The 25,221-nt window shown below is 42.4% G+C and overlaps 1 protein-coding gene across 3 annotated transcripts in view; it reads left to right on the forward strand.

Moving 5' to 3' along the window:
* IGF2BP1 (insulin like growth factor 2 mRNA binding protein 1) overlaps nucleotides 1-19,716 on the forward strand; it is a 69,008-nt gene extending 49,292 nt beyond the window's left edge. For 2 of the 3 annotated variants that reach the window (XM_069064345.1, XM_069064346.1), the window contains exons 9-16: nucleotides 3,078-3,200; nucleotides 5,095-5,230; nucleotides 6,695-6,817; nucleotides 7,236-7,355; nucleotides 8,075-8,149; nucleotides 9,166-9,297; nucleotides 9,851-9,964; nucleotides 12,708-19,716. In XM_069064345.1, coding sequence (XP_068920446.1) covers nucleotides 3,078-3,200; nucleotides 5,095-5,230; nucleotides 6,695-6,817; nucleotides 7,236-7,355; nucleotides 8,075-8,149; nucleotides 9,166-9,297; nucleotides 9,851-9,964; nucleotides 12,708-12,800 — 916 coding nt within the window. In that variant the 3' untranslated portion in view covers nucleotides 12,801-19,716. The remainder of the gene's footprint in view (nucleotides 1-3,077; nucleotides 3,201-5,094; nucleotides 5,231-6,694; nucleotides 6,818-7,235; nucleotides 7,356-8,074; nucleotides 8,150-9,165; nucleotides 9,298-9,850; nucleotides 9,965-12,707) is intronic. The other variant, XM_069064347.1, reaches the window with a different exon arrangement.
* The last annotated feature ends 5,505 nt before the right edge of the window (nucleotides 19,717-25,221 follow it).

Below are 25,221 nucleotides of genomic sequence, written 5' to 3' on the forward strand. Positions count from 1 at the left end.
AGGCATGTTAGACAGTCAGTAGAAATGTATGGGGCCAGGAGAGTCAGTCTTGGGCAAGGAAAGTGAGGCAAGCATGATTATAGAACACATGCAGGGAAATAAGGTGTAAGAAGACTGGAAATGTATGAGGGGCCAGGGTATAAGAGACTTTGAACACACCAAACAGGATTTTATGTTTATCTTGGAGGTAATAGGGAGCCACTGGGATTTATTGAATGGTGTGAATGAGAGTGTGTGTGTGTGTGTGTGTGCACGTGCGAGTGCACGCGTGTGCGCATGCACATAGTCAGACCTGTGGTTTAGGAAGATCACCTTGACAGCTGGATAGAGGATGGACTGGGGAGAGTAGAGAAAGGTGGGAGGCAGGGAGGCCAACCAGTGGGTAACTGTAATAGTCCAGATGTGAGTTAATGAGGACATGCATCAAGATGGTGACAGAATCAGAAGGAAGAAGGAGACATAGGTGAGAGATTACCAGGATAAAGTTGACAGGATTCAGCAACAGATTCAATGGGGGAGGAGTGAGAGAGAGAGCAAGGAGTGGAACAGAGAGAGAGTGAATTGAGGATAACACGTAGGTTGTGAAGCTGGATGTTTGAGAAATTTGTTAGTGTCCTTAACAGTAATAGGGAAGTTTGGGAAGGGAGAGAATTTGAGGGGAAAGATGATGAGTTCAGCTTTGGACTTGTGTTTTTAAGGTGCTGAAGCATCCAATAGGTAATCTGGAGGTTAGGGCTGGATAAGTAGATCAGAGATTCATCAGCATGGAGATGGTAGTTAAAGCCATAGGAACTGATGAGATCACCAAATAAGACAGTCCAGAGGGAGAAGAGGAAATGGCTGGGAGACAGCCTGTGAGACCCTTCTGTTTAGCAAACTTTACCTAGATGAAAGTCCAGGCAAGAAGACCAAGGAGAGGAGGGAGAACCAAGAGAGAATTGTGTCATGAAACTGAGAAAAGGGTATCAAGAAAGAGAAGGGTGATGTACCATATCAAGGGTTGCAGAGAGGTCAAGGAGGATGAGGATTGAAAAAAGGCCATTATATTTTGCAATTAAGAGATCACTGGTAACTTTGCAGAAAACACTTGCAGTTGATTGATGGAAGTCTGAAGCCAGACTTAGAGGGTTGAGAAGACAGTGAGAGGAAAAGAAATGGAGCAGCAAGTGTAGATGGCCTTCTCAAGGGGCTTTGCTACAAAAGGGAGGGGATGGTGCAGGTGTTTGAGGGTGGGGGAGACATGGGCATGTTTGTAGGCAGTAGGGAGAGAAGTGAAATAGCACGGATGAGAGAGGTAGCAACCTACTAGACAAGACAGGATGGGATCATTTGTGCTAGGGTCGTTTCATTATGTGAGACACGTGAAGGTGGAGATAGTAGGGGAAGGAATTTGAAGGATATGAGATGTGAGAAGAGGGAGATCTTATTGAATGACCTTTTTTTTTTTTTCCAATTAAATATGAGGCAAAGTTCTTAGCTGAGAGGCTGGTAAGAAGGGGAGCCATGGGAGGTTTGAGGAGGGATTAAAAGTTTTGAGAGAGCCACTGTAGTGAGTGGAATAGTGAATCCACTAGGGAAATTTAAAAGGATTGCCGTTCTGTAATGAGGGCCCTGTTAAGACTATGGTAACATATTTGTAAAGGACCCAGTTAGTGCATAGTTTTTCCCATAGAAGTGAAGAGCACTGGGGGAAAGAGGACCGCTTCTGACCTTTATTATACCTGTGCTGTGAGAGTGTGGTAAAGTCACTTCATCACCCTTAGTCTCAGTTTTCTCATGCAAAATCTAGGGGTTGGGTTCAAGTATCAGAGTCTGGTTGAATGCGTCTGATTCCAGATACATTATCATTTGTCACCTTTGCTAATCACCATGTTTTCATGGAGTCATTTGTAGCTTACAATTACTCTTGAAGACTGTTCATATCTTTTGATGATTTATCTTTTGGAGAACGAAATATTCGTGCTGACTCTCAGTATATCTTGGATATCAGAGTTAACAGCTGTTTTTCAGTGATGTAAATATTTTTCCTCTATCCTTTCTTTTTGGATTCTATCATTGGTTTTATTTGTGTAAAGCTTTTAAATTTTATGTAGCCAAAATAATTTTATTTTCTTTCATTTTTTTCTGTCCTTTTGTTTTTAGTTGCCCTAAATTGAACTCTATATCTCTATCATCACCTTTATACAGTTATTCAATTAAGTGTGTCCTTTATGCAAAATGCTGTACATACCAAGAATTAAATAGTACTGTGCTCAAGAAATGTAATATTTTCAGACTCTTGCTAATTGTGTGACCCTGGGAAAGTCATGTAACTTTTCTGAGCCTCAGTTTCCTCTTTTATAAAATGGGAGTTGTAAGCAGTTAGCTAACAAGGTTGTTGAATCAAATGAGATGACATATATATAAGACACTTGGCACTAAATTGCTATATAAATGTGAGTTGTTAATATTCTAATTGAGGATAAAAAGAGATTGAGACATAGGGCTCATGAAAGTTTTGAGGAGGGAGAAGAAACTTTCACTTGGAATATGTTAGGGAAGGCTCCATGGGGAATGTGGTATCTGAGTTGAACTTTGAAGATGTGAACAAATGAAGAGTTTGGAGATGATGACCTAGTCTCCCTGTTGGATTATATGGGAGTCTCATTATCATTAGACTAGCAGTGGAAAATCGCCTATGTGTCATTCCTTCCTCCCCTATTAGAAAATGAGCAGGTATTGCTTAACTTTCCAATTTGCATCTCTAGCATTTTACACATTTTGTTTTCAGTTGTTTCAGTTGTGTCTGACTGACTCTCCATGACCCCACTTGCGGTTTTCTTGGCAAAGATACTAGTGTGGTTTACCATTTCCTTCTCCAGATATTTTTTTTTTACAAATGAGAGGAAACAGGCAAACAGGGTTAAGTGACTTGTCTGGGGTCACACATCCAGTAAGTGTCTGAGACCAGATTTGAACTCAGGAAGATGAGTCTTCCTAACTCCGTGTCTGGTATTCTATCCACTGCGCCATCTCAAGGCCCATAGAAAGTACTTAAATGCCTTTTCATTCATCATTCATTCATTTTTTCTCTCAAGAGCTGATGAGGTCCCTCTGAAGATCCTGGCCCACAATAATTTTGTGGGACGTCTAATTGGCAAAGAAGGACGAAACCTGAAAAAAGTGGAACAGGATACGGAGACCAAAATCACCATTTCTTCGTAAGAGTTTTTCTTTCATTGCTCTTCCCATAGGCAGAGAAGTAAAATGCCAGGATTGTATTAGCCACAATCTTGGGGATATTGGAATCAATAGTTTTCCTCGCTTGGATCTCAGTTACCTCCCTCACTTCTTTGTACACAACTTTTTGGTTAATAGATGATATCTGTTCACTTTAGCTTGTTATATTTGTCTATAGGATAGTTGCAGTTTTCCCAATGTTACTACTGTTTGGAGGGTGAGTTGGTGGGGTTTGGGAGCATATTCTTTAAAGGACAATTGGGATGTTGAAGAAATAAAAAACCAAGCAGCATAAGAATTAGTTGAAAGAACAAGGGATATTTAGATGTTTTAAAAGAGAATAGAACTGGGGTATAGAAATCCATCTTGCCCTACTAGAAAGTTAGGCGGGGCATGAGGGAGGATATAAGAGAGAATAGATTGGGGGAAGGAGTATTCAGTAGCCTCACTATTTTGGGGTGGGGAGTAGGGAAAAGATAGGGAGAAAAATTTGTAACTCAAAATCTTGTGGAAATGAATGTTGAAAACTATAAATAAATGAATTGGAATTTTTTTTTTTTTAAAGAGCAGAAAGAGAAGGCTGAAAGGAACTATAGATATCTTCTAGGTCAATTTGTAGAGATGGAGAAATAGCCTCTAAGGTTAAATGATATAAGTGGCAGAACGAGGATTCAGACCAAGGTTCTTTTGATTCTGGGGCTAATTTCATGTCAACCCCATGTGAAGTTCTCATGTGGAAGAAAGGTTAAACTTGCTCTGCTTGGTCCCAGGGAGCTAAGCTAAACATGGGTAGAAATGTCAGACATTCAGATTTAGAACTTGATATTAGGAAAACGTTCTTTTTTTTTTTTTTTGAGCAATCGGGGTTAAGTAACTTGCTCAAGGTTCCATGCCAGTAAGGAAAACGTTCTTAATAGGGATTTTCAGAAATGTAATGAGATGTTTCAGAAGGTAGTAAGGAGACTGCATTAATGAGTGTCTTTAGATAGAGGTTGAATGACCATTGTTTTTGGATGGGGGGGGGAGGCGCGGCATTTTTGTTCTGATATGAGCTGGGTCAGATGACCTGAGATTTTGTGAATGTCCTATTAGTCAAGGAAAAACATTTATAGAAGAAGGTGAGTAAACTGATCTTTCTGATGCCTCCCAACTCTGGCCTTTCTTGTTTCACTGCATTGATTTTTCCATCCCCAACCATTTGAATTGGGAAAGCCCTGCACTATGGACCCAAGACTAAGGGATTCTTGTCTCTACCCTACTACAATGCATTTGTAATAAACTCTCCTGACATATGCTCTGCTAAAATGGGAAGGGTATTCAGGAGAGCACTGGACCTTAATTTTTCCCTTTGAAAGTATCATGCTCTTTATTCTCCTTAGTCTCTTCTACCTCTAAACTCTTATCTGTAGGTGAAGCAGTCTGCCTTCCCTGTTCTTTTTCCAAAGAGGTATGAAGTCCAATAGATCCTTTGGGTGAAGCTATCCAGCCATAATCTGTTTTTTCTTCTATCCCAGTACAACCAGCTCCAAGTAGAGTGATCTAGTAGTCCTAATCTTGGTGGGGGTTGGATAATCTTTGGCAGTCCTTTAGGTTTCAAGAAATCCATCTGAAGTATTTCAATACACTTTTGGTTAATCTCACGTTGTTCTTCTAACCTATGCTGGAGGTTCAAATAGTCTGGGCTGGTCCCTCCCATTATTCTAGATAAGGGGAACTAACCCTGAGAGATGAGATAAGCTATTTGCCTTAAGAGTTATAATGCATAATACTACCTTTTTTTAGTATTCAGGTCTCTAGATTTCCTCTCTGGGACTTGGCAGTAACCTATGGGAAATAGCTTTCAAGGTCTTTCCTTTTCTCTGCTCCTCTCCTCAGGTTGCAGGACTTGACCCTTTACAATCCTGAGAGGACCATTACCGTTAAGGGTTCTATTGAGAACTGCTGTAAAGCTGAGCAGGAGATTATGAAGAAAGTTCGAGAGGCCTATGAGAATGATGTAGCTGCCATGAGTGTGAGTATTTAAAGGAATAGGAGAACCTCCTGGACTCTCCCCACCCCTACCCCCTAGTTTTCTTAGCATTTGTGAATCTTGTGTGAGGGATATAGAGAAGTCAGTTGTCTCGTAATACACCTTTTCCAACTTTCTAGGTCATTGGAAGCTGGGGGATGAGCTTGCATCTTGTATGACTTGAGAAAACCCTTTCTGGGAAACATGAGAACATTCCCAAACCTTGCTACCTTCTTACCTTGGGGATGTGTTAAATGAAGTTTTGGAGCTTAGAAGAGAGGTCCTCTATAAATTTTGGTAATGGACCTCTTTGAAAGGCACTGTAATATGATAGGTAAGGGGTTGTTCTAAGAATTAGGAAGACCAAGGTTCAAGGCCTTCCACTGGACATATATTTGGTATGTGACCATGGGCAAACCTTAGGATTCCTTGAAGGAAACCTCCCTCTCTACAAAAAGAAGAAAATGGGAAAATTTTAATATTACCTAATCTTTCCTTCTTCCTTTCTTTCCTTCTTTTCCTTCCTTTCCTTCCTTCTTGCCTTCCTTCCTTGTGTGTGTGTGTGTGTATGTGTGCATGTGTACATACATGCACACACATTACCTAGAACCTTGGATTCCAAATTTGAAGAGCCCAGAGTTAATATAACGATGTTTAAAGAGGTGGTGTGATACAGTGGGTAGTAGTGATGTTGAATCCGAGTAGATCTGACCTCAAGTACCCTCTGACATAGACTAGCTATAAGTTGCAGAATCTCCTGACCTGCCTGGTAGGGAGTTCTCAGTATTGATGAAATCACACAACTGGTCCCCATCTTTCCTCTCCCATGATTTGTTATTCACGCTCTTTCTGGTAAGTTTGCCCGTGGTCAAAGCCTAGCACTCATGAAAACAGGTGTAATTGCCATATGGGTCATTTGGCCTCACAGACAGAGCCACCTCCCAGGTACACAGTCGTTAGTTACAAAGGGGTAAGTGAATGTGCTTTATCTTGTATTGCCAATGGTTGCTTTTGTAATTGTGTCCCATCAATCTTGTGTCAGGAGAAAAATTTTTAAACATGTCTTTAAATATTTTCCAGAGTGGTATAAGTGGGTAGAGATGAGGAAATGGAAGCCCAGAGAAGTCGCAGAAGACATAAGCAGCAGAGCTGAGATTCAAATCCACCATTCTGCCTCATGGCTGTTTATTTTTGTCTGTGTGATCTGGTTAAGAAGACCGTGACTGTTTACAAAAGGGATGGATGTTTTAATTTTATATTAGAAGAAAAATATCATCTAGGCAGATTTATGAAAATGTATACATCCTCCCTATCATGGCCCCTTCTGAAATCCCATGAACATGGGTTGTGGATATATTGCCAGGCTCATTGGAATGTGGGGGAGAGGGAACAGTCATGTATCTTTTCATCACCTGACATGAGAAAGGAACTGCATTAATTGCCTCTTTTTCAATATTTCTTCTTCAGCTGCAATCTCATTTGATCCCTGGCCTCAACTTGGCTGCTGTGGGCCTTTTCCCAGCCTCATCTAGTGCTGTTCCTCCACCTCCAAGCAGTGTCTCAGGGGCAGCCCCCTATAGCTCCTTCATGGTAAGTAGAAGAATTATTTTCAAGGGACCCTCTGAGATGTTCATTATCCCCCTTTTCTCCTAAAGAGTCAAATCTTTCTTTATGAATACCTGACCCTAGGAATTCTTCTAAGTACTGTTTGGGTGGAGTAGGCTAGCATTCTCCTGGAGTGGCAACTCTTATATTCCTGCATTGATAGTCCTCTTACCCCAGTATCTTGAAAGCATAAAGAAACTATTGCCTCTGGGCCAGTCTAGCTAGTTACTAGGAAGGTATAGCCTCCTGGTTCTACTTGTTGATATGGAGTGGGGTTAAGGGAGGAAGAAGAGGAGCTGGGGGAAAAGAATTGTAGAGGTGTCTTTCCCTTGCCTGGTTTGGTCACTGGGAGTGACTTTAGGGCATTAGCAGGCCTTCTTGGTAACGTCTCTTGTTTTGACAGCAGGCTCCAGAGCAGGAGATGGTGCAGGTATTCATCCCTGCCCAGGCAGTGGGTGCCATCATTGGCAAGAAGGGACAGCACATCAAGCAGCTGTCAAGGTTTGCCAGCGCCTCCATCAAGGTGATTTGCTTATATTTTCTGTTCTGGGGAAGGAATTCATCCCATTCCATTCTAACTGTCCTCCAGGTACCTCAAGGAAGAGAAATTTGCTTCCAATTTTGAGGATTTTTATTTGTCCAAACTCAGTCCCTTCTTAAGGCAAATGGTGCCTCTTGCTTGTGCCCAAAGAACTGTCTTGAAAAAAGTTTTCATTCTGTGCTTTGACGACTCCATTGGAGGAATGGGTTCCTTTAAAAAAAGGAGAAACCATGTGGTCAGAAACATTTAATAAGTTATAGAATCAAAGTAGTTTGAAAAGACTCTCAAAGAGTCATAAAATCCCAATTAGTACACCAAGAGGAATCCCTACAATATAACCAGTATCTGGTTGAAGGCTTCTCATTGCTTAGTGGGGGAAGGGAAATAAGTGTTCAACTCATTTATACTTTTGCTTGTAGGTAAAACCATACCCGACTAGCCCTTTGAAGCTTTGGGATGAGAATGGGAAGCATCCCAACTTGGTAATCTCCTTCCTTAAAGATTCAAAAGCTCATTGATGTAAACTTTTCAATAGTTATGCTAGGAAGGCTAGCTTTTGTCTCTATTTTGGATTTGCCAATGGAAATAATAATTTGAGGACTGATAAAGTTGGGGTCCTTTATGTTTGTCCCTTCCCCTTAGGAGGAGGCTAGTTGTATTTTTAGTAGTAGTCTCTTTGACTTGTCTGTTTGGGTTTCCAGATTGCTCCACCAGAAACTCCAGATTCCAAAGTTCGGATGGTCATCATCACTGGACCCCCCGAGGCTCAATTTAAGGTATTTCCACCTCATTACTTTCTTGAGGAAGAAATGAAGTCTGAGGTTGTTCAGGAGGGTGTCTCTATTGTTGCTTTTAGTTCTCAATTTATATGTCAAATATTTGCCAAATTGTTAAGCTCCACCTACTGCTCTCATCCCAGTAAGCCATAGGACTACAGTTTTTATTTTTTGTTACCCTCAAAGTCACTTGTATTTTTTTTGAGGGGGGAAGGCAAGGCTATTGGGGTTTATGTGACTTGCCCAAGGTCAAACAGCTAGTAAGTGTGTCAAGTGTCTGAGGCCAAATTTGAACTTGGCTCCTCCTGATTCCAGGGCCAGTACTCTATTCGCTGTACCACCTAGCTACCCTAAATTACTTATATTCTAACCTCCTTTTCTCTGCTCTCTTACCGGCAGAATAGGGATCTCTTTTTCCTTATCATTGGGTTTAGTTCCCAGAGAAAGTCCTGGCCCTTCATTCTCTCCTTGGCTTCTAGGGAAAGTAGGAATTAGCCAACCCTTAAGAGTTAGAGCAGGTGAACAGGTTGGATTGAAAATTGGGTAGCTTTCCAGGTCCTCCTCAGTCAGGCCTTCACTTCATTGCTTTGTGATTTGTTTTGAGGAGTCATTGTTATGTTCCTAATTCATTCCCAAATACAATAGGGCTTGATTCTTTGGTGATCTTCTCTCTTGTTCCTCTGTGGCAGCTTGGATCATGGAAAATTGTAGGGCATCCTACCAGGATCTAGTCTAGCCAACAGAGAAAGAATGAAGAGAAGCAGATTTCCCAGCTCACCTTCCTCACTGTCTCATTCAGCCCAAATCATTTTTACCAAACCCATTATGGTTTGTGGTGGTCACTCTGGCCTGGGAAAGGGATTAGAGAGATATGGAGATAGGTACAGCTAACTTTTCCACTCGGTTGTTCCCTCTCCCACTTTGCCTTAAGGATAAGAAACTCAGTGTTTTAGACCCATCATTTTTTGCCCAAGCAGGACTTCTGCTTAACACCCTCCTCTTTCTTATCTCCCTAGGCTCAGGGAAGAATCTATGGGAAACTCAAGGAGGAGAACTTCTTTGGTCCTAAGGAAGAGGTAAAACTGGAAACTCACATCCGGGTGCCTGCATCCGCGGCTGGCAGAGTCATCGGCAAAGGCGGCAAAACTGTGAGCCATGGAAGGTGGGGGGCGGAGGTGGGGCAGGATATATGGGGAGATTTTGACCTCATCACCCAACCAAATGGCAAAGTGGAAAGAAAAGAGTACTAAACTTGGAGTCAGAGTACCTGAATTAAAATATTGACTACTTGTGTGAACCACTTAACTGTGGCTCAGCCTCTCCCACCTGTAAAATGGTAAAATGTAAAAATGTAAAATGTAGAGGGGGTTAAGGAATATCTGTGTGGACTTGATCTTCTCTGTTTCTACCATTCCACAATTTAGATCCTATGTTCCACTGAACAAACATCATAGATCTCCCTTCATAGCAACTCTGACCTTACTGCTCAGCCATCTGACTCTGATGAATACATGGCTCTGCCTCCCCTCCCCCCACTAACTTCCTTTGGCCTCCTCTACTCCCCATACCTCTCCTTCTGCTCTTTACCTTTTCACTCTATTCCCTCTCCACTCTTCAGTCCTGACATGGCTTCATCCTTGTCTTTAGCCCTCTTGTTCCACTAACTAACCTGCCCCCGCCCCTACCTTTTCTTTTATCTAGGTCAATGAGCTGCAGAACTTGACAGCAGCCGAAGTGGTGGTCCCTAGGGATCAGACCCCTGATGAGAACGAGCAAGTCATTGTCAAGATCATTGGACACTTCTATGCTAGCCAGGTATGGCGTTTGGGAGGGAGTCTTAGGATTTCCCAGGAAGAGAAACTCTCTTTGGTTCCTTAGAACAATTGGAGACTTTCAGGACTCTGAGTCCATTCCTGGGCCTCTTGGTTGAGTTGCATCTTTCTTTTGGCCCAAAGAGGGTATCTGCTGATTAATTAAATCTTTTGAGGAAAGACAAAACTTGGGTCCCTTATGTCAGTTGTGTCTATATTGTTGGGAACTCTTGGATTCTATCCTTACTCCTTCTCAGTATAGTTCTAACTTGTCTTCTCTCCTCCCCTTTAACCCCTCAAATAAAATCTTATAATGTCGATGTGGTATAAGTGGGAGCTAGGTTGTGAAGGACTTTAAATGCCAGAATAAAAGAGTTTGGTTTTGTTCTTAGAGGCAATAGGGAGCCATTGGAGTTTCTTGAGTAGATAAACTAACAGTCAGAAGTATGCTTGAGGAAAATCTCTTTGTCAGCTTCAAGGAGGATAGACTGGAGAGAACAGAGACTTGAGACAGAGGGGAAGCCAATTAAGAGGCTATTGCAATAGTCCTTTATGTTATTTGTTCTTTTTTTTTTTTTTTAGCTTTTTGGAGGGCAAATGGGGTTAAGTGACTTTCCCAAAGTCACACGGCTAGTAATTGTGTCAAGTGTCTGAGGCCGAATTTGAACTAAGGTCCTCCTGACTCCAGGGCCAGTGCTCTATTCACTGTGCCACCTAGACACACCTATGTTATTTGTTCTTAACAATTAACTTTAATAGGGCAGCTAGATGGCACGGTGGAAATTAATTTTAGTAGCCCTTTCTAGTTTGGAAAGTGTTTTGTATGTTTCTTCAAAAGATCCCCATACTAAATCTGAGTCTTACCAGTAAAAAATGTCTAAAACTAGATTTGAACTCAGTCTCCCTGACTCCAGGCTCACCCAGTGCTTATCCACTGGGCCACCTAGCTGCCCACTACTAGCATTTAGGAGGATCAGAAAGATTAAAATCTCATTTTAGCTAGCTCTTGAAGGAAACCAGGGAAGTCAGGAAGTGGAGGTGAGGAAAGAGTATTCCAGGCATGGGAAACAGTCAGTGAAAATGGTGAAGTTTTGACCTAGTTACAACAAGGAGGTCAGTGTCATCGGATTGCTTTATATGGGAGAGTAAAATGTCAGGTTAATTTGACAGTGGAGTGGGGGGAGACTTGAGGCAGAGAGGTTAACCAAATGGTTATTGAAATAACCTAGGTGAGGTGGCTAGGTGGCGCAGTGAGTAGAACACCAGCCCTGGAGTCAGGAGGACCTGGGTTCAGATATGGCCTCAGACATTTGACACACATTAAAAAAACTAGCTGTGTGACCTTAGGCAAGTCACTTAACCCCGATTGCCCTCCCCTCCCCTCTCCAAAAGAAAAATGAAAATAAAACAAAATGAAATAACCTAGGTGTGGGGGCAGCTAGGTGGCACTGGCCCTAGAATCAGGAGGACCCAAGTTTAAATCTGGTCTCAGACATTTACTTAGCTGTGTGACTCTAGTCAAGTCACTTAACCCGATTGCCTCACCCCCAAAAAAAGAAGTAGCCTAGGTGTCGAGATGGGGGCCTATGAAAGTGTGATAGTAACTTCAGGACAGAGGAGGCTGTGCAAATATGAGACATGATAACAAAGGTAAAGTACCTTGGCAACATATTGTGGGGGGTGGAGGGGAAGGATGTGTGTAAAAGAATAAGGAGTCTCATGATTGAGAATGCTATCCACATCCAGAAAAAGAACTATGGAGTGTGAATGCAGATCAAAGCATACTTTTTTCTTTCTTTCTTGTGGTTTTCCCTTTTGTTCTGATTCTTCTTTCACAACATGACTAATGTGGAAATATGTTTAATATGATTGTACATGTATAGCCTATATCAGATTGCATGCTATCTTGGGAAAGGGGAGGAAAAGGAAAGGGAAAAATTTAGAGCTCAAAATCTTAATAAAAGTGAATGTTGAAAACTAAAAGTAAATAAATTTTTAAAAAGAGAGTGAGGAGTCAAGGACGATACCTAGCTTGCAAGCCTGGATGACCAAGAGGCTGGTGGCACCCTTGGCAGTAATGGAGACATTCAGAAGTGGGAGAGGGTAGAGGAGGCTAGGGAAAGATCATGACTTCAGTTTGGGATTTTATTGAATTTAAAATGAAAGTTTTTCAAAGTTGAGATGTTTCAAAATTGGAGATAAGAGTTTGGAGATTAGGAGGTAGGTCAGGGCTGGATAAGTAGATCTGAGAATGATCATCAGAGAGATGATTCAGTTGGGGTGCTGATCGAGGATGCCAAGTGAAATAGTCTTAGTGGGAGAAGGCCCAGGTCAGAGCTCTTGGAATCACTGGCCTTTAGCGGACCTGACATGGATGAAGATCTCCAGCAAAAGACACTGAACAAAATCATTAGGACAGGTAGGAGGAGAACCAGAAGGCAGTAGTGTTAAGGAGACCCAGAGTTAAGACAGTGATCTGACAGTGTCAGTAAGTAAACTGATGGTGCCCTCTAACAATACATAAGTTCCTTAAGTACTTGGTTCTATAAGATGAGTTTGTACCTACTCTGTGAACTGGGGAGGTTTGAAATACTAGCAAATGAACTGAGAGAGAGACTGGGGATGGTACTTGGTATCCATTGCCTTCTTTCAGCTGTGATTTTCTTCAGAAGCCTGTGCATCTGAGGGTTTTGAACTGCCCTGAATCCCTTCTAACACTGTCTCACTCATTCTTTTTCCCTGTACAGATGGCCCAGCGTAAGATCCGAGATATCCTTGCTCAAGTGAAGCAGCAGCACCAGAAGGGACAGAACAACCAGACTCAGGCACGGAGGAAATGATCTGCCTCCAACCGTATTGGCCCAGGACAGAAAAAGTAGAAACCAAAAGAGAGCGGCAAGCTTAAGAATGAATGGGAATCAGGGATGCTCACTCAAGATACTGAATCAGATTTTCCCACTCTTCCAAACAAATGTTTCAGTAAGGAAGATCAGTTATTCCAAACCAATTGGCTCAGCCCTGTGGTCTTCCCTCCCTCTGGGCATTCCTCATTCAAATTATAGCTCAGTGTAAATTGCTTTTAAATGTGGATTATATTCAAGGCCTTGTTCTCTTAGACTGGAGAAAAAATGTGAATTTTTCCAGGGTTTATTCTCCTCCTGCCACATATTGAGGACATGATGGAAAGGCCAAGTTTTGCCTTTGAAAACAATACTCCCAAACCTTCCCCCTCATTTGATGAAAGTATTCTTGCCCTCATGCCTCAGTGGACTATATTCACTGATGGTGGTTTCACCTTTCTTGCAATGGGAGAATGGGAACTGTTGATGCATGTTGACCATAGCCCTAGGTATTTCAATATTGCCCTTAAAGCAAATTTGATATTGCCTATTTTCCAGGGGAATAGAGGATAAAGACCATTCTTACCCTTTAAATTCAATGGAATGGAATAGAAAGGAAAAACATTTGAAATATGATGATCCACATTTAAAATAGTTCCTTGGGATTGATCTGAAGCAGATGATTCTGGGGAGAAATTGACACAATTTCCCCAGCTCTAATTAGGGTTTCCCCCCATAAAGCTCCCCACATGGATCCACATATGTGAAACTGTGTCCATGGCAGGGGGCTAGCTGCCATCCCTGATTCCCATCACTCTCAGGCTGATTTTATATTTTTAAAAGTCTGTTTTAACAATTGGATGTGAGAACTGAGAAGGGGGGCTGATAGTTCCCCCTTGGCAAAGCCTAAGCTCCATTGAGGACCTGAGTAATCCCCACCATGGTGCTCCCCACCCCTGGTCCTCATGGCTAGGATGAGATGATATCAAGCCTCTCCTATGGTATCAGGGGAGCAGACAAAACTGTGGGGAGCACCGACTGGTCTTGGGAAAGCTCATGGAAAATGAGGAGATGAGTAGTCCCTCTTTTTCCTTCTCTGAGGACGGGACTTTGACCTCTGTTTACCCTGAGCTCCATATAAATGTTAAGTCCATTAACTAGCAAATGTTCCTCAACAATCAGCCCCTCAGAAAGGAATGCTGCTGTTCCTACTTTCTCCTGATGGATTATTTGTGTAGCTGTAAGCTTATGTCCTCCCTAGCTGCTGTTGGCCCAAACAAAAAGTGCTTAAAAAAAATTAAAAATCAAACACCCTTGGGAACCAGAGGGTTAAAAAAAAGACAAACTCACTTTCCAGGTTCAACAGACATGGGTTTGGAAACACTGAGAAGGCCAAAGGAAGGCAGTAGCTGACAGTTTTACTTAGATCCATCATTACCTGGTGGAGGGAATGACCAATGTAGGTACCATCTAATTAGCTGATTGTTTCTGGACACCAAGCCAGGTGATGAACTTTGACACCCTGGAAAATGCTGTCGCGTATGTTGGGCAGAGAGGAAGGTCTGTGCGTGTGTAATGCATGGAAAAGCCACATGCATGAAGTTACCTTCCTTCCCACCTTGCAACAAAACCCAAGATGTGGGCGGAGTCAGGTGATGCTGTGTGTGATAGTAAAACTACCTCAAGGTATGAAGTTACCTCAGCAATTGTCCCCAACCCCTTTTTTTTCTTTTTTTGTTCCCTTTTTCCTTTTTTTTTTCTTTTTTTGGCTTGCTGATATTTTATATAAGAGAGAAAAACAAAAAAGCAAAAGAAGCTGATAGTCTTGAATATTTTATTTTTTTAATGAAAAAAAAAAAAGAAGAAAGTTATGTTTCATAAATTTCTTATACATGAGCCAGTCACCAGATAGGAACTCTGTATGGAGAACAGGCCTAGTGGGGGAAAGACTGCTGGTGCCCTCAGGACTTTCCTGGGGCAAAGCTAGGGAAAATATTGAAAGTGGTGGGATTCATCTACTCCACCTAGAGTTTCTTCTCAGAGTCAAAAATTGTTTGCCCCAGCTGGAGAAACCTCGCCTATGCGGCTCTTTGCCCAAACTCTGGGAAGTAAAATGCAGTGTGCCGTGGAAAGTCTCACAATGGCCCTCTTCAAGATCAGGATGTCTAGCAGCCCACCACTTTTGCCTCCCCTATTTTCCTTGGTCAAAGACCCTTCCAGCTGGTTTTCTCCCACTTGTGGCACTGTTGAAATATTTTGCAAATATGCCTCTGTTTTATCGAGGAGAAAAAAAAATCAAAAGCGGAACAAACCAACCCTCTAAAATTTCCCCCAGTCTATCTGTGTCTAAAATTTGGGAGCCAAGACTTTATGCACAGAAGAAAAACAAAACATAGGGTTGACCCATCTGCCCCAAAGAGAGGCCTACCTGGTTTTTCATTATAGTTGCATTGTCTTTGTTCTTTTTGACCCAGTTCCATCTTTGCTGCTCCTCTCACTCTCGACCTGTAGGGACAAACAGATACCATTGCCTGTTCTCAAAGTCCCTCACCTTTTCATTGGAATGGTCATATTTTAAACATGGAACCTGGCTTGGAGCATTTTTGGTCTTTAGGTTGGTGATAGTGGGGATAAAGTGACAGCTTTTGAGATGTAGCCATTACAGACAGACAGTTTTTGTGTTGGCTGTCACAAATTTGGTCTTTGCCCCACCCTGTCAGGCTCTTTTGCAAGCTTCCACATCCATCTCTTCCTAAGAGATGAAGCAAAACAGCATTTTGAGACAGAATAAGGCCAGTGTAATTTAGCTCCCTGCCTATCCCAATAGCAAAAAAGGGTCTCCCAATTTCTTTCAATCTCTGGCTCTACATACTTCATCCTAATTGAAGCAGAAAACAGTTTATTCAGACATCGGCAGTTGATAATTTAAAGCCAATTTCCAGCAGCAAGCATGTTTTGATACCTGGTTCAGACTGTTTTATCAGAGAAAAAAATACCCCACAGTATATCTGACATCTTATTGTTGCAGCGTTCATTTTCCTTGGGATCCTATTCCCCTCACCTCCCCAACTCTCTTCCTTTTTGCCAATCTTGGTGTCCTGGGGAGAGCAGAGTGGGGACTTTGACTGTAATACACTACTCACTTGGGCTGAGTGAGACATACATTCATAGGTAGCCTTAGTTTGCCTAGCAGGGAAATGGGGGGGTGGGTGAAACTCCCAGGGAATAAGGACTTTCGGTTATAGCAGATTTGCAGAGGGATCAGAGGCTCTGCCTTCTTATTCCCATTTGTTAATTGTAATTAGGGCTATTCTTTTGCCCTCTCCCCATGCATGGTGCCTTCACTTCCCTGTTGGTGAAGAGAGAAAACAAACTGGCTAAAAGCACTTGGGAGATTTGGATGAAATGACTTGATATAGGTGACTTTTTAAAAAGCCACTTCTGTGTTGAGATAGATACATATGTATTCTATATATTTTTAAGAAAGGACCATCTCTTCTCTTAGGATATTGTTTTTAATTCTTTGAATCCCATTGAAAAACAGAATGGTTTGATCCGCTGACTTACTTTGAAGCTGCATCTGCCAATCCCATCCTTTCCCATCTCTCACAAATCCCATCCATAGACCTATTCTCAAGGGCTTCAACCCTAAAGGTCTAAGGCTGGGTACTTTTTTGGCTTGTGTAACTCAACCCCTGTAGATGCTCAGGAGCAGATAGCTCATCCTACCACCCCATAATTTCTTTACCCCAATTAAAAAAAATAATCTTGCTACTTCCCCTTCCTTGAATTCTTCACATGTCAGGGAAATAGGGTGGTTTTTTTTTTAATTCCACTACCAAGCAGAACTGATTCTATGTGGCCATTTTCCTCTGTGCCAAAGACTGACAGAGTGACCATTTCTGGAAGAAAGCAGTAACTATTCTCTAGGTCTATTCTCAGATCCCTCGGTGTGAGTGTTGGAGAAGGGGTCTGGAAGAAGTTGGTCTGAGGATGTGGAATGCTGACAGCTGAGGCAAAAGTTTTATCATAGACTCTGTTCTATGGGGGAGATCTAGGAGTGGCTTTTGCCAAGGGTAGAGAGTTCAAAAAGGGGCCTGCCTTAATGGTACCCTTTTATGGACTTTTGGCTCCTGGTTGCACTTTTGGGAATGACAGGAAGTTGTGGGCTCTGAAGATCTGAGCATTCCTGCCCAAAGGCTTTGCTTCTTGCCTTACTATTCACTGCAAAGGAAAGCAGAGGCAGCATTGGTTAAGAGAAGAAGCAGAGTCTCGTAGGGCAAAACAAAGCTTAAGCACCTGATACCCAGTCCCATTCCCTACTCTCCCATGGACTTCTTTCTCCTCTTTTCCCTGCCTTCCCAACCAACATAGCCCTCTGCCAAATGGAGGAACAGAAATGCTACTTAACTACCTCACCGAACTGATGGAAGAGTTGGTGGGGAGGATGTGGGAGAAGAGCTCTCTCTTGATGTCTTTAGGGATAGCAACAGTGTCTCCCACTTCTACCTGTCTTTCCACTCTGGTAGAGGCAGGAGGGCTGTTCATTTTCTCCCCCTCCATCTCCAGTGTTTTTCTGAGCTTTCTGGCTCCCTTCCCCTCTTGCTCAGTTTACTCTGGGGTAAATATTCAAATGGATAACAGTTTGGTGTATTCCTAAGTAAGCAGTCAGGGATCAGGAAGCCTATTTACCCAACTAGGCACCAGTAAATAGCAAAAAGGTAGAAGACTGGTCCCTCTGTTACTAGGGGACAGACACAAGCCATTTCCCTCCCAGATACATCCATCCTTTAGATGCAGAATAATTATTCTGAACACAGACTAGGAGTGACACCAGTTGAAGACTTCAGTTTCTTTCCTTCAGATACATAAGGCTTCTCATTTGGGTGCCCAGGAACAGGAACGAGGCCTCAAGACTGAAGATGGATTTAGAAGGGTGAGGGGAATTTTGGAAGGGATGATGGCAAAAAAAACAGATCCTTATTCCATGTCTCCCCTCCTCTCCTCTGGCTCTTACTTTGCACCATCCCTGGGGCAAGATTTATTGGCAGCACCATCCTCTAGGGCTGCCACTCGAGTGTTGTTCCCAGATGGATGAGAAAAAGAAAAGAAACAAGACAGAATGTTTCTCTTAAAGGAATAAGCAGGAAGCTCCTTATGAGCATGTAACCACAGGTGAGACTAGGAGTAAAAATGGACTAACTACCTCAATCCTTACAATAAGATTGGAAGGAAGAGCAGGGACTACGGATGAACGGGTGAAAGGATCCACCCTCCCAGCTGCCTGGAGAACACCAGTTGAGGCCCCAGCTCCATTTGGTAACTTTGTAGGGTGGGAGTGGGGATTGGCAGGGCCACTAGGAGCCCCTACTCACACCCAATATATCTGGAGGCTGGACAAAGGGCACCACCACCACCACCACCACCTTCCTTGCTCTGGAGTCCCACCTTGTTCTCACCTCCACTTCTTCAACCTGTCTCCCATCTTGCTTTAAAAGAGGGACCAGCAGAGGGAGGAGGAGCTTTGGTGGGACTGAGATTGGGGCTTGACCTCTCACCTACCATTCACTCAGCCCAAAAGGTGGAAAGAGGGAAGAGAGATTTCTTTGAAACTCCCTCAACCCCCTTGCCCTCAAATAACCCCTTTCCTGGGGGATCATTTTGCTCTGTGGGGAGAGGAGGTGGTGCAGGAACCCCACCTGGGAGCTGAAGGGAACCCCTCCCCCTATCAGGCTCTCCTTGTCCTAAGGGAACTTCCTTTGGACAAATTCCCCCTTCCCCTACACCCTCCAGTGGCCCTCCTAGAAAACCCATTTTGATTTTTAAAAAAAATCTACCTCTTAGCAAAACAATAGAAAAATTAGATAGTGGCAATTCCACAGACTGTAGGTTGGGGTGGGGGGAGGGATGGGGGAAAGATTTCTTTTTTCCAAAGAGAAAAAAAAATATTACCTTAAAAATACTTTCCAAAAATATAAAAACCAAAAAAAAAAAAAAAGACATTTTCCGATATCCAATAGACTGTCTACATTCCCCCAGTGATTTTTTTCCCCTCCCTTAAATGCATTTCAATCTTCAACTTTTTCCCCATGACCCCTTACTCTGAAGATATTCGATTTCCTTCTGGGTACAGCATTCCCCAACTATCTGCAGTGGACCCTACCCCTATCCTGTTGGTGAGCCTCACTTGGGCTCTTTCACCTCCCTCTCCCCAACATACCTGAGAATCGGGTCACCCCACAAAAGCCATTGCTTTGGAGGGCTCCACGCCTTACCCACCATTGCGCCTGTAAGGGGGGGAGGAACTTTTTTTAATGTAATATTTTTTGTGTAGTAAAACTTTTCTTCGCAACTTCATGTATAGCAATGTAAACTAACTCTGGCAGGTAATACCTAAAAAAAATGCCTGAATCCCCCCACTGGATTCTTCCACTTCATTTATGAAAAAAATACACAATTCCTACAACCACCACTGATAACATCCTGGCCTTGGCAAAGATAACACAGGCCATGAACCATCCCTTCTCGCCCCTACCCCATGAATGCTCTGTCATTGCTCTCTCCTCGATGGAGAAAAGAATTTTTAAGAAGGGCCTGGGGGTGGAGTGGGGCTTGTAGTTTTGAATGTGTCTCAACTTAAGTGCTACCCTCTTTCTATGTGATTGTATTGCCTTGGGAAGTTGTACTTGACTGTAAATGACCTCTCTTTCTGATTGTACCCTCCCTATACCCTCTGCTTTAACCCTGTCCTTTACTCTGTCCTCTGGGGAGGCGGGGCAGCTGGTTCAGACTTTTGGAGTTTGTTCTTTTGATTTATGTGGGCTCCAGTTTTCTTTCCAGTGAAGGTTGTTTTAGCCACAAACCGCTTTACTCCACTGTTTCCATTTTAAAATAAAAAGAAACTTATACTGACAAACTGCTGTCTCTTTAGCATTCTGTTGGTTACTGTATTGGGAGCCACAACCCTCATTGAAGTGGGAGAGTGTAAGTCTCATCTTTTGATGGTCAGAGTTTCAAATTTTCATTGGTTTTAATTATTCAGATCCAAACACCTCTTTTATTGGTGAGGTGGCAGAGGAATAAATGTTTTTGCTTTTTGGAGGGGGGAAGGCAGGGCAATTGGGGTTAAGTGACTTGCCCAAGGTCACATGACTAGTAAGTGTCAAATGACTGAGGAAAGATTTGAACTCAGGTCCTCCTGACTCCAGGGCCTGTGCTCTATTCACTGTGCCCCTGAATGAATGACCATGTCAAATAAAACCAAAGATAAAAAGAATCCATGTAATCCATGTAAAAATGTAAAGAATCATCTGTAAGTGAACCTCCACTACACATAATGTTTGGCTTCCTAAAGTGTTGTATGTGATTCAGTTTCTGTGTGGATCTAAAGGACAATAGAGTATTAAAAAAAAATTTATTGATGCCTTTTGTGGTTTTATATTAGTCATTTCCAAATCCCTCCTCCTCCCCCTCCCCCTTTCTCTTATAACAACAGTCCAGTTGACCAAAACCAACTGTGTCTTCACCTCTTCTAAGGGTCAAAATTGGTTATTACAATTTTAGAGTTATAAAACAGTGACCTTTGTTTAATAATATTTTTCTGCTCTTCTCTATCTCCCAACAAACAGATCATTGAAATTTTATTAGGGACCTCCAGCTTTAGAAGATTCCCCCTCTTCCCCCACTCCATTAGGTATATGATTGATAAATTCTGTAGTTTCACATCCTGAACTGTTTTCTTAAAGCAGATCATCACTTCCTCACTGTTCATTCTGATTCCCTTAGGTTTAGGATAGAATAAGTCGGTTTTATATATAATCATATGTTATAACATATATTACATAATATATAATTATATGTAATATATGATATTTATTAAAGCTATATATATATATATATTACTTTAAGGTTTGCAGATTCTTTGCATTTTGGTTCTCCCCTGTGAGGTAGGCTGTAGAAATCGATGTCCATTTTATAGGTGACAGTAAGGAAGCCAGGGTCTCACTTGGAAGTAATAATCTGACTCCATCTTTCTACATAGTCCAATCCCATTTTTGGATCACTAGTTCCTCTTCACGCACAAGTTAAGATGTTCAAGGAGCCTGACACAGTGAGTAGAATACCAGGTCAAGAGTCAGGAAGACTCATCTTCCTGAGTTCAAATCTGGCCTCACATTTAGTAACTATGTGACCCTGGGCAAGTCATTTAACCCTGTTTGCCTCAGTTCCCGCATCTGTTAAATTAGCTGGAGAAGGAGAGGGCAAACCATGCCAGGATTTTTGCCTAAAAAATCCCTAACAGGTCATATCAAAAGAATAACAGCGACCAGCCACCACCAATATCCTTTTTAGTTCTTAGTCCAAAACCCCATGAACCAGCTGTCTCTTCACCTGCCTTTAACAATCCTGTTCCATACTTAAGTTGGGGGCTCCTTGAGGGCAAACCTGTGGCTCACCCTTTAGTCTCTCTGGGTGCCCATCATAGCACTCTCTCTACAGAAACACCAATCAATGATGGTGACTAATGAATTAACTTGACTACATCTGCATGTAGTTTGTATAAGTACCTTAAATCAGGCCATCTATATCCACAGGAAATTCTAAATGAATTCTCCATTATTCCTCCTTCAGTCTAGGGAATTTCAAGTGAAGTCAAGTCACCAGGAATTTCTTAAATTCTTCCTATGTGCCACAAACTGCTAAGTGCTAGAGTCCTAGGAAGACAAGAACAGCCCCTGAGCTCAAGGAGCTTACCTTCTAACAGGGGAAATGACATGCTAACAACTAGGTACATACAAAATACATACAGGGTGTTTGCTTTTCTTTGTTCTTCCTAATTCTTTTCAATGACATATTGCAGAGGAGACTCACAAAATAGGGATGAGGGAGGGTAAGATCTACCAGGTGCCCCATCACCTGGTGACCTTAGTCCCTTTAGGGCACATCCAGGACAATGTCCCCAGTGGTGTGGATAGGCCTAACCTGACTATCTGAAGCATAAACCTGGCCCCTTAGGACATAGCCAGTGTGAGCAATCCCAGATGTTTCTCTCTTCTTGGAAGTGTTTAAATTCTGCCTCCTTATTTTTACCACCTCCTAATCACTCCCAACATGGGCACCTTCAGAGAATGCTGCCTGGCTATTTCACATTTTTATGCTCATATTAGTTCTTTGGGAAACAGTTTGCAAATAGTGAGCTTAGGTAAACAAGGTTTCCCTCAAGAAAAATCACCCTATGAAACATTTAACCCCTGAATGTGGGAAGGAACTCTCCTTGAGAGTAAGTCCAGTTGGATAAAGAGATTGGGGCTAGAACAGGGTTATCTCGAGTAGAGATAGGGAGATGCTGAGTCTTACTCCAGGCTGACTCCTCTATCCACTGTGCCACCGACCTACCCTCATAAAATGAATGCTACATGACAAAGTCTAGGGTCTGGTAGATGAATTATAGACCTATTCACATAACTGAGGCAACCAAAGGCATCAGGAAGTGTCCTTAGAGAAAAGGGGAGGAAGAGACAATCAACAGTTCTTGGAAAGAATAAAAAATAAACTGGGCCCCAGCCAACTAGCTTTGGCAGCCATCTTTTGTCCATTGACTCCTGGGCCCCACACAAATTGTTTGCCTCTGTCCCTGACTCCAACCTCTCACTGCCACTTCCCACCACTAGCTGGCAACAGAGACCCAGCTACTTTTGTTTGACTCCTTTGATGGTGACAGTAGCTTAAGCTTTTTTTTTTTTTTGCCAGCCCTGTCACCCCATTCATTTTATTGACTTACACTCCTTTAAATCCTCTAAATCTTTTCTTTTTTCCTCCCAGTGCTTTAATTTTATTTATTTTTAAATTTTAATTGTATTTTATTTTTTCCATTTATATGTAAAGACAATTTTCAACATTCATTTTTTGAAAGATTTGAAACTTCCCAGTCTTTTTGATATGACTGTTTATATGTTTTCCCCAGACTGTAATTGTGCTGTTGGGTTTTATGTTTTTGTTTTTGTATATTTTTAAACACAAGTGTAGCAGTCTATGTTGATCCCTCCTAAGTTTAATTTTATCAGATCAGGGGTGGGGAGCCTGTGGCCTCCTTGGATATGGTCTTTTGACTGAGTCTGTTTTATAGAACAAATCTTTTTATTAAGGATACATTGAAGTTTGGGTTCAGTCAAAGAGCTGCACTTGAGGACCTAGAGGTCCTTACAATTAGACTATTTAGCCCATTATTCTACCCTGTCAGGACCTTTTTGGGTTATCAACATTCCATCTGATAACTTATTTATTGGCTATCCCTGTAGGCTTTCTGTCATCTGCCAATTTGGGGCATAGGCTTGTCTTCCTTTGAGGAGTTGTCACTGGCTTTTTTTACTTTCTTATATCTGTTTATCTATGAAATGATAATGGGAGAAGAAAGTGGAGAACATAGCTGAAATGAGCTTCCTCAAGTATCGTTCACACCTTAGTATTCTGGAATGAATCTGTAGCCAGTTATATAGCCCTTCCTCAGCAATCCCCATTCCCCAGACCTGTCTCTGTGACTACCTTTCTACTTCTTCTTCTACCAAGACCACCCTTAACCTGTTTCAAACACTCTTAGCTCTGAGCCCTCACACAGCTCATACCTCTCCCACACAGATACCATATACCCTATAGATGCTCTGATACATTGGGCAGGTCATTTAACCTTTATGAGTCTTAGATTCCTTATCAATAAAACAAGATTGGATTAAATGATACCTAAGATCCCTTTTAGGGCATCTAGGTGGCATAGTGGATAGAGTGCCAGGCCCAGAGTCAGAAAGATTCCTCTTCCTGAGTTCAAATCTGGTCTCAGACACCTACTAGCTGTGTGACCCTGGGCTATTCACTTAATCCTGTTTGCCTCAGTTTCCTCATCTGTCAAATTAGCTGGAGAAGGAAGTGGTAAATCACCATCACCACCATCAAACAATCGCTACCAACCAACACTACCACTAACCAACCATTACCGCCAATAACATCCCTTTTCATTCTCAGTCCATAAATCTATGAACCAGCTTTGTCTCTTCATCTCCCCTTAACAATTCTGTTCCATACTTAAGCTGGAGGTTCCTTGAGGGCAAGACTCTGGCTCCTCACCCTTCAGTCTCTCTGGGTGCCCAGCATAGCACTCTCCCTACAGAAACACCAATCAATGATGGTGACTGATGAATTAACTTGACTACATCTGCATATAGTTTGTATAAGTACCTTAAATCAGGCCATCTAGATCCACAGGAAATCCTAAATGAATTCTCCACTATTCCTCCTTCAATCTAGGGTATTTCAAGTAAGTCAAGTCACCAGGAATTTCTTAAATTCTTTCTATGCCACAAACTGCTAAGTGCTAGAAAGTCCTAGGAAGACAAGAACAGCCCCTGAGCTCAAGGAACTTACTTTCTAACAGGGGAAATGACATGCTAACAACTAGGTACATACAAAATACATACAGGGCATTTGCTTGGTTCTTCCTTCCTAATTCCTTTCAATGACATATTGCACAGAAGGAGACACAAAACAGGGATGAGGGAGGGCAATATCTACCAGGTGTCCCATGACATGGTGGCCCTAGTCCAGGGCCAGATTCTGTGAAGTTTGTATTCAGTTAAAGGGTCAAATTTGAGGACCTAGAGGACCACATGTGGCCTCGAGGCTACAGGTTTCCCACCCCTGCCCTAGTCCCTTTAGGGCACATCCAGGACAATGTCCCCAGTGCTGTGGATAGATCTAACCTGACTCTATCTGAAGCATAAACCTGGCCCCTTAGGACACAGCCAGTGTGAGCAATCCCAGATGTTTCTCTTTTGGAAGTGTTAAATTCTGCCTCCTTATTTTTACTGCCTCCTAATCACTCCCAATGTGGGCACCTTCGGAGATGCTCCCTGGCTATTTCACATTTTTATGCTCATTTTAGTTCTTAGGGAAACAGTTGGTAAATAGTGAGCTACTAGGGTAAACAAGGTGGCCCTCAAGGAACATTCATCCCCTGAATGTGTGAAGAAACTCTCCTTGATAGTGAGTCCAGTTGGATAAAAAGATTGGTGCTAGAGCAGAGTTATCTCAGGGAGAGATGGGGAGATGCCAAAACTGGAGATAAATAACTGTGGGATGTAGGGACTTCAACCAGAATCACCACCCAACTCACGTGAAGCAAAATTCCTTTGTCCCTTCTCCAACTCCCTTCTTTCTTCATCTTACCCAACAAGAGAAACTGGGATGAAAACAGTTGCAGAGGCACCTTCTTTTCAAGTATAGAAGAGGAAGGATCAGTTTGGTTTCACACCAGAAAAGGTGTGAGAAATGCCTGGCCTGAAGAAAATAAACCAGGAATGACAGAAGGGAAGTGAAAGGGTGTGGTCCAAGGGATTGTGCCACCTCCAGAGTAGAGAATCCAGCTTCAAAT

Source organism: Petaurus breviceps, unplaced genomic scaffold, assembly GCF_028583685.1.
Source record: "Petaurus breviceps papuanus isolate PSGF00001 unplaced genomic scaffold, PetGlider_PUasm1.0 90630, whole genome shotgun sequence".
Lineage (NCBI taxonomy): Eukaryota > Metazoa > Chordata > Mammalia > Diprotodontia > Petauridae > Petaurus > Petaurus breviceps.